Source organism: Glycine soja, chromosome 13, assembly GCF_004193775.1.
Source record: "Glycine soja cultivar W05 chromosome 13, ASM419377v2, whole genome shotgun sequence".
NCBI classification, from domain to species: domain Eukaryota; kingdom Viridiplantae; phylum Streptophyta; class Magnoliopsida; order Fabales; family Fabaceae; genus Glycine; species Glycine soja.
Window position 1 is genome coordinate 26082861 of NC_041014.1, and position 9872 is coordinate 26092732.

Below are 9872 nucleotides of genomic sequence, written 5' to 3' on the forward strand. Positions count from 1 at the left end.
ATCTTTTTCTAATGACTTGTCATGTACATTTTGTACTTGTTTTTATCTATTCTAATAATATTGTTTTGCTTTGTTAAAAAATAAAGAGTATCGTTAGCATTTTTCTTAATGTTTAATGTAAAAGTGTCACACTGAAGTTTGAATATGTGACCATGCATACTATCCCAACTACTCACCATTGGGTCAAGCATAGTGATTTTGATTATCATATTTAGAACAAATTACACTCATGCCTCTTGACCTTTTTTTGAATTATACACACCATTATTTTTTTTTCATATTTCTACACTAATCCCTTATACGTTCAAAAATATTACATTGACACCCCTTATAATGAAGGTTGTTGTAAACATTAAACAAAAAGAAGCATTGTATGTAATTTAATATAACCTTGGGGTGTTAATATAGTTTGCTCTTATATTCATGATCCTTTACTTAAATAGTTAAAAAATGTGTTTAATTAAATATATTTTCATAAATAAGCATAAGCTATGTGATAGTTTTACAAATATATAAGAAATAAAAAAATATACGAGCTATCATAATTATATTTAATGTATTTTAATATAATGAGACTTAATAATTTATACTTTATAAACCTCTGGGCTACTAGCAGTTACAAGTACTGCCCAAGTCATTGATCCCGTTCCTTATATTCTAAATAGTTTTTAGCATTTTCCTATGATCATGAGCTCATAATCCTATGGTCAACCAAGCAGGGGACATTTGACAATTGATTACCCATTTTAGGTAGTCATAGCTCATAAGTTGCGATAATTCTAAAATTGTTTTAGTTGTGTTGCCTATTTCAAAGCACAATTCTATCTTACTGTTACTCTCATTTGATTTATGTTTCATATGCTTACACAATTTCGCCCAAATTTAATGAATTCTAACTTAGTCTAACTAATTTTGAATAGGGAATTGATATTAACTCTTATACTTTTTGTTATTAGCTCCTATAAACTTGAGAAAAGACCCTTTTATCCCTCTTAGGTCTCCCTCCCTCCCTTTTCCCCTTCCCTATGCCTCCAAGGCCCCAACCCTTCTTCTCACCCTACCCAATCCATCACCACCACACCATCTTTTCCCCAAATTCAAACCAATGTCGGGCACAACTGTTGCCACACGTGCAACACCATTACAGTTCGAACAATGTTATACGTCACTCCATACTCCAAATATGCGCTCTCAACCCCCTTGGTCCAGCTAACACCACGTCGTCGCAACACCATCATTATATCTCCATCTACATGCGCGAATTAACCTTTGAGGCTCCTTGCGTGCACAACCTCAACCTTCTGGGCTCCACACGTGTGTGACTTCCTTGTTGCGCGGTGGTGTTGTGGTGCATAGATTTGTTGATGTGGGTGTTGTTTGGGTCACATGATGATGTTGTTGGTATGGTGGTGGTAAGTATGTGACACAATTATGGTTGAGGTCTGAGGATGTGAAGTGCAAAGGAAGAATAAGAGACAGACAGAAACACAATTCCGTTGTACATTACACACACAATTCCGTTGTACATTACACAGTGGAATCATGTTTTCATTTTTTTTCACCCCTTTAGAAAACTACGAAAATACGATTTTATTGTATAACATACAATGAAATCATGTATGTGTTGTTTATTTTTTTTCACATCCTCCGTAAACTACAAAAACACGATTCTATTGTACAACTAAACAGCTGCACAACAAAATCATATTTCTATGAAAAAATATTTTTGGAAATTTTTTTTTAAAAAAAATTACTCAATAGGGGACCAATAACAACTTCCTTTCTAGTAAGATATCAAATGGACTATCTGATCTGTTGGCCCAAATCAGCTATGGCCCCAGTTAATTTCTACAATCTTAATGAGCTGGTCCAAAATGATCTTCAAATCTAATGGGGTCCAAATTATTTTGCATGTACGTACATATATACGATGCAAAATATGCTCAATGACAGCATCCATTCTATAACAGTGTGGATGCGAAGGAAATCTCCCAAGATCTAACATTAAATATTGCCTACTGCTCCGTAACTAAAGTACCATGGATCTGTCGTCATCGAATTATTTTCCTTTGATCACACTCTTACATGACTAATCTCTCGAGAGCTAGGACATGGTCACATGCTAGCATCTTTGCTCACGTGCGAGACAGATCGCGTACAAACATATAATAATAAGTTAATAATAGTACAGAAAAACAGGGCGAGACTGCAAGTCTAAGATCACTTACAATCCGAGTGGTCCAACCGAATCAAGATTAATAATGTTACATTGATAATTTTCCCCTAATATCCAAACGAATTATTGTGTTTCAGATTAATCCCTTAAATGAATATTTACTTTTGATCGAGGAATACGCTGAATTCATCCAAAATTATTGTGTGCCATGAGACTTTTCACTTCAATTTATAATTTTATATATAATACATAATATTTTTTGTTCTTGTCATGTAGAAGTCAATTTCCTAGAGTCCAGGAATTCCTTTCTCTTTGGCTCTCTGGTGGAAACGTAGGCAAGAAAAGTATCAAAATTCGTGTCTGCGTAACGTTTGGGGTTGGCTTCGTCAATGAGTTTGGGTGACGGTCTCACGGTGCAGTTGAAAGGAAGGCTATGCAGCGAAGCTACAGATGTCCTTTTCTTTTCTGCATTAACAATAACCCTATGTAACACGCTCTTGTATTTCCCGTTGCTGTATATCTGATTAATAAGTCCACACAACAAAAAGGAAAAAATTAGCAGCAACTATATTAAATAGGACCTAGATATATGACTTTTTGATTCAAATTTTCATGTAAGGACAAAATTAACTTAAACGTAGTGAAGTATGTGCTTTTTTATTGCTTTTGCAATTAAAATTAAAATTTCATTTTAGTAATTTGGATAATAAATGTTTATACTAAAGATCAATATAAATTAAAGTAAAAAAACTCTAATTTTAATATACGAAAAAAGAAAATTGTTTGTAGCACATATTTTTAAACACATTCTTCATCGATTGAAATTTTATTAGAAATAAATAAATTTTGTTCGGTCATACTTTTATCTAATTTTGTAGTTTTCAATATATATTTTAACCAATAATAAAAAATACAATAAAATGATTATGTTTTAACAGTGTGTTACTAGAAAATAAAACACTACAACACCTACATGTGAATGAGAAATATTAATAACATAATCTTTAATATATTTTTTAACAAACTCTCTTTATCACATCTTTTAATTATCAATTAAAATTTATTAAAAATCACATAGGTGGATTCCACTTTGGAGAGTGAGTTAGCAAGAAAATAATACAGAGTGTGTTGTCAATTCTCGTAATACATGAATTTAATAATAATAATAATAATAATAAAAGAAAAAAAGAGTGGTACAAGAATGTGTAATAAAGGAAAGAATGAATTTGAATAATACCTCTAGGTGATCACCAACATTGATAACGAAAGCGTTATTGATAGGTTGAACAGTGAACCATTGACCTTGGAATTGGATTTGCAAACCCTCCACCTGGTCTTGGAGGAGGAGTGTGAGGAATCCATAATCAGAGTGAGGGGGCATCCCCAAGGTTAGGTCTGGTTCAGGGCATGGTGGGTAGAAATTGACCACCATCATCTGGCTCCCATCTTCCAAGTCTTTCATAATATTATTGTCTTTTCCTTCTGTCTTCTCTTCTTGGTTGTTTCCTTCTGTTATGATTCCTAAGCTCTCTTGGATAGCTTCCATCAACATCAGAAATAAGTATTTGGTTTCTTCCGAGTAGGTAGCCATCACTTTCCTACATTGCAATTAATGAAAAATTATAAGTAAAAGCTAAGTTTGTCCTTATGCTACCCTATTATTTTTTTAAGTTTAATTAATTATTTGATTCTTATAATTAAATACAAGAACAAAAAGATTTTTTTTTATAATTATACAGAGTAAATGAATAGTTAAATCTTTTTAAAATAAGACAATGAGGTTTAAACTTAAAATTTCATGTAAATTATTCAAATCCTCACAACTAAATTAACCCTAATAGGTTATACTAGCCTATATATCGCTTACAACTAACTAACTATATGTAAAAAAAAAATAATACATTTTAAAAGTGGTTTCCAAGTACGTTGCATCATTTATCTATAATATTTTACAACATTAAAGATCGTAATGAAACTACAACCACAACTGAGACTATGACCACAATTAAAACTTTAAATTTATATTCCAGCAAGAAATGAATTGATCAATATTTTAATTAACTGAAGAATGCTTTAAGAGAAGGGAGATTATTTCATTTCAAGCAAGATCATGTCACGAGCCTTTCTTAAAGCCTTGGACCTTTTAATCATGTTGTTTAATCCTACCAGTTGCATCAATCTCGTTGGCATGAAGTTATTAATTCGTGTACGGAGAAAGCTGTCACTAATCAAATTGACAAGCAAATCATATATATAGTCTGTGATAGATGGATACTAAAACTTAATTTTAAAAAAGTTGTCCACGCATAGAGGAAGGAGGAAAGTGAATAGATTAAGCATTAATTAATAGTTATATCTAATTAACTAATTAAGTTCATAGTACACACCTAAAGTCTAAGGGGGAAGCAGGCCAATGGGGGAGGAAATCAGGCAAGCGATGGCAGAGGAGTTTCAAGAAGTCCCTCCAACAGAATACAGTGTCTTTGGTTTGGCTAAAGCTTGTTCCATATCTGACTGGTGCACGCATATCAGTTGTCATGTGTTTGGCTCTTTCCTCAAGAGGAAGATCGAAGAACCTGCAACTCACATCCCTCACGCTGCTGATAACATCATCTGAGATGCCATGGTTTACCAGCTGCATCAATCAAACCAAAAAGAACATTCAATCACATATTCACATAATCAATTCTATGATAACATTGTCCTCTTGATGCTATTTCCTAGCAACTTAATTGCCTTCATCCAAGAGTCAACTGTACAAGTTTAAGTGTTTATAATAGAAGGGTCCAAATTGTCGAACACCAAATTTTTATTTATGTATATAGCTCAACATGTGTATATTAATTAGGTACAAGGTTTCACTATGATCATTAGGTTTAGGATAACTATGTGACCCAGTTGGTAGCTCACCTGAAAAAATCCGTACCGTTCGCAAGCATTGGCTATGGATTGAAGGACTTGGGGCCTTCTTGGACCAAGCAATTCAGAAAAATCAATGATGGGTAGCTGAAGGTTTTGCTTGGCAACATTTGAATCTTTTGAATTTGTAGCAGGTCGATCAGAAGGAGGGAGTATGTACTTTTTAGGTATTGTGTGAAGGCCATTGTCAACGAGCTGCTTCACTCCTTTCTGATATTGACTTCCTGGTGTATCACTCTCACCCTTCTCACCACTTCCTACCATTGCTGGAGACATGTGTGCTTCTCAATATAAAATGTACTGCATATTCAAGTAAAGTAAGAACAAGTGCATATAAAGAAAGAAAGAAAAAAAAAAAACAAAGTGTACTATGTTTTAATTTATATAATAGTCTAGTAAATGCACATATGTTGGGGATATCAAAATGTGCTATTCCACATGGTTGAGAAATTAGAAAGTAGAGCTTATTAATTAGAGTTATATATTCATTCCCCATTACCTGGGTTGAAAAATATATAAACAAAAAGAATGTTGGGGAGTATAAGGGGAAAACCAAAGTTTGGATGATGATGCTGTGTTCATTTTGATGTGTATATATAGTGAAGAGATGAAAGAAGTGTAGGGTAGGGAACAGTGGCAAGTTTTGGAGAAAACCGGTTTTCAGGTTTGTGAACACACAGTGGACATATTCTAATATTAACAAATTGGTTGACAATAGTTGAGTCAGACCATGGGGGGAAGGAGTAGGGTCGCCACAGTTGCATATGAAGCCATCGACTTGCTGCTGAAAACTAGTATTATTTCAAGTTTTCAACTGTTTATACATTAATTGTGCTTTTCATAGGGCCTACCTATATCTCTATATGTATTCCATTGTACTATTTTGATCGCTGACTTTTGTGTTGCAAATAAAAAATATTTTTAGGTTTTGACATAGGTTTATGACTTATCTCCATATTCTTGAGCTCTTTTCAGTTCAAAAAACATTACTACTGACTACATGAATCAAGTTTAAATCTTGAATATATAACTATAAATACTAGAAAGTATAATTTTATCATATATATAATAATCTTACATATTCAAGGATAGTCAAATACAATGTGTCTTGTAAAAAAAGAAAACACTTAGACTGTAATTTTGAAGGCTCTCTTGAGAACCATAGGAAAAAAATAGAGTAGTTAATTTGGGGTTGAAAGAAAAGTAACATATTTTGAATATGACTTAATTAGTCACTTATAAGGATAATGAATAATTTTTTTTAACCGTCATAATTAAGGCATTTAACTTTTTCATAAGATCCTAATATATTTTCACAAACTTTAACCCTTTAAACGGGTCATGAGATTAATCTTGGATCATGAGTAAATATGACTTTTCAAGAGAACACTACCTTTTAAAACAATAATTTTTTTTAGTAGTCACATATTAGGGGTGTTCATTGATCCAATCCAATGATAACTGAAAAATAAATTTAAAAAATCCAAGAACTGAATAAACCGAAAATCAAAGAAACAAAATTTAGAAACAAAATTGAATTTTTATTGAATTGGATCAAATTTTAGATTTAATTTTTAAAACGTATCTAATCCAATTCAATCCAAACATATACACTTGTATATATTTTTATTCATAATTTGATAATATTACTTATATTTATAGTCTTATTTCTTATATATTTATAAAATTATCATATAACTTATACTTATTTATAAAAAAATTATTTAATTAAAGATCATTTTTAACTAATTATTTGAGTTAAGATGCATAAATATATTTATATAATGACATGTAAATGAAATATTTGATATTTTAAATTAATTTTTATTATAATTATTATATATCTTATAGTTTATTTAATATTTTCTCAAAAAATAAAGATAAAAATAAAACTGAATACTAATTCAATTCAAATCACTTTAAATTGGATCAGACCAAATTAAAATTTGAATAAAACCAATTGAATGGTGAATTAAAAAATTGAAGTGATTGAATCATATGATTATTTCTTTTAAATCAATCCAATTCAATCCATGAACATCACTATACATATGCACAAAGAATAATTTTATGACTTAATATTAATATTTGCATTATTGGTTGGTTATAATTAAATTCTCTATTCCTATATAAATGGTAAATCTTCCCCTCTCTCATATATAATAATAATAATAATAATAAGTAATATTACATAAATGGTAAATATGTTTTATCTCACACTGTGTGGGGCATGCTTTTGGACCTGGATTTCCTGCACTTGACTATTGACCGCAGGTTCTACACTCAATATGATTGCCCAATTTTCATCTTATATACCTTATTTATTAGCTTTTTATTGTGTATGTGAATAAACTTAATGGTATATAGAGACTCTTCTTGCATTCTCTCTGTGGCAGTGGGAAATCCAATTCCCTTACTTTTACGGATTAAAAACACCAAGCGATTTGAAAGATTGTTCTTTTCTTTTCTTTTCTTTTTTGTTATATATGTTGAGTTATCTTATTTGTTCAATTTATAACTCAAACATATGAATATTTTAAATCAATATTGATTCACGATATGAATATCCTAATTTTAATTAAATTAGAAATTTGTATAAAATCCTTTTAATAATTAACATTATTACTTCATATTTTATTTTAATAATATTTTCCTACGTCTTTTTACTTATTAGATAAATTTCTCTTCATTTTATCTATTTATTTGTATGTCTAATTTTTATTTGTAAAACAATAATCACAAAATATCTTTCATACATGCTTGCAAGATACAAGGATGGATCCAAAACACAAGGCATGGACTGAAAATAAATAAAATCTACTATGCACAACTAAAGATGTAAAATACCAACGAAAAAAAATGTTAGGCGTTCACTTTACTTTCCTTGATATAAATTATGTCTAAGTCTACATTAACAATATAATACATGCAGTACATGCACTAATTAATAATATACTATTTTTCCGTATCAATAAAATTGTCCATCCCTCTCTCTCTTATTTTTACTGGAATTATCCATCACTATATTTTTTTTACTAGAGACAATTTTTGTGAAATATAATAGAATTACTATAGACAATAATAAGATTCAAACTCAAGATCACTTATTAAGCTGAAACACCTCACATCACGTGTTTGGTGGTAATTTTTCATTCCTTTAAATCTTAAAATCCCCATTTTTTATCCTGTAAAGTGGGTGAATTTTGATTTTGGTCACTAAAATATTTATCTATAATTTCACAGCTTCAAGATACGAAACCACTATTTTTGGTTCCTAATATTTGTTTTAAGATAAATAAATGATATTTATTTTAAGAATTTAGAAGAAAAAAATAATTTGAGATGTCACATGTTGATATAATACCATGAACATTAGTGTGTATTAATATCTGAGGTGATCACTTGCTCTTCTCGAACATATAAGCAGCTAATAAGTGTTAAATCACAATAGAGATTAAAAATAATAATTTTTTATTTTTTTAGAGATGGAAAATATTTTTTTGAAGAACTAAAATAAAAATCCATTTATTTTGAAGGAGTAGAAATATCTTTGATTAAATTTATTTTTTAAAGATAGTTTTTTTTAGGGCGATGAAAGCCTGCCCTTATCCCTTGAATACACTCCTATATGCATAAAACTTACTTGCCAAACAACTTCAACTCTTGAACTTTATCAAACACTTTTGAGAATCAATATGGAAATATGTGCTATAATTGAGGAATTTCACATCATGATAAATTTATGAAAGGCATCATGCCATCTTTTTAGTCCTTGTCTTTTTGAAAAAAAAAAGTCATAAATTAAAATTAATGATTTGAATCAATTTTTTCTCATAGACTGCATTTAGAAAATTATTTCAAAATAATTTTTTAAAGCTTAAAGACTATAATATAAATACAATCAATTATTCAGCTTTTCTTTCTAGACAACTTTATACGGCGTTGTTGTAATAAATGATATAGTTGATTTGTGCAAAAAGTTTGAAAAAGATTTTGATTCTAAAGGTGATATTTGGAAAGGCATATGACTTGGTAAACTTCCTGCCCGCAGTCTTCCAATAATTTTTCTGAATTTAGTCATTTTAAAAAAGTGCGGTAAGGTATTGTGGAAAATAAAAATAATGGATCAAAACTTATGCATTTTACGCGAATTACACAAGGTATTATCAATTTGCATTTTTTATGAGAATACAAACTTGGTACCACGACTCTGTCATAGATGAAGAGTTTCATTTTTGTTGTGCTCACGCGCAAGGCTCCTTTTCTAATTTATTCATTCTGCATGTGGGGGGTTTCATTTTCGATTTACATATTTGGTTTGGAAGATTAATTTGTAGCTCTAGCTAGAGAAGAAAGAAAAAGAAACTAAAAAGAGAAAGGGAAATGATAAAAATAAAGGAGGCAAAAAACGCCGTTGTCAAAATATGCCTTTGGCAATGGTGCACAGTAGTCTACTGCGGTGGTGGGTACAAAAGGAGGAAGTGAAAAAAGTAAGCTAAAGGCGCTTTGACTTAACGAAGAAGATGAGATAGGGGCATTTGGAGGAAAAAAAACCCTTAAAGATCAAGTGCAAGTCACGTGACCTCTAAATCAGACCAAGTTTACACCATTTGGTGTAACATCTTGGGAATGATGAGAGTATGGAGTGATCACAAATGTAAAAGGGATGAAATACAAATAATGAGTGATTCTTGACAAACTTTTAACATAAGTAATAAATGAATGAATCAAATGCACAATCAAATGAGAACAATTTAAAAATTGTGTAAGTATAAAA

The 9872-nt window shown here is 30.5% G+C and overlaps 1 protein-coding gene across 1 annotated transcript; it reads right to left on the bottom strand.

The window, feature by feature from the left end:
• Positions 1-2236: 2236 nt before the first annotated feature.
• LOC114381430 (protein DMR6-LIKE OXYGENASE 1-like) lies at positions 2237-5687 on the bottom strand. The gene is made up of 5 exons (XM_028340680.1): positions 5595-5687; positions 5087-5395; positions 4564-4811; positions 3414-3774; positions 2237-2696 (listed from the first exon to the last, which is right to left on the bottom strand). The coding sequence occupies exons 2-5, from the start codon at positions 5369-5371 to the stop codon at positions 2445-2447; spliced, it is 1146 nt and encodes a 381-aa protein (XP_028196481.1). The 5' UTR covers positions 5372-5395; positions 5595-5687; the 3' UTR covers positions 2237-2444.
• Positions 5688-9872: the final 4185 nt, after the last annotated feature.

Coding starts and splice junctions, on each gene's coding strand:
- LOC114381430 (XM_028340680.1), bottom strand. CDS start 5,371: ATGTCTCCAGCAATGGTAGGAAGTGGTGAGAAGGGTGAGAGTGATACA. Junction 4,812..5,086: donor AACGGTACGGATTTTTTCAG/GTGAGCTACCAA, acceptor TGATTGATGCAG/CTGGTAAACCATGGCATCTC. Junction 3,775..4,563: donor GCTTCCCCCTTAGACTTTAG/GTGTGTACTATG, acceptor ATTGCAATGTAG/GAAAGTGATGGCTACCTACT.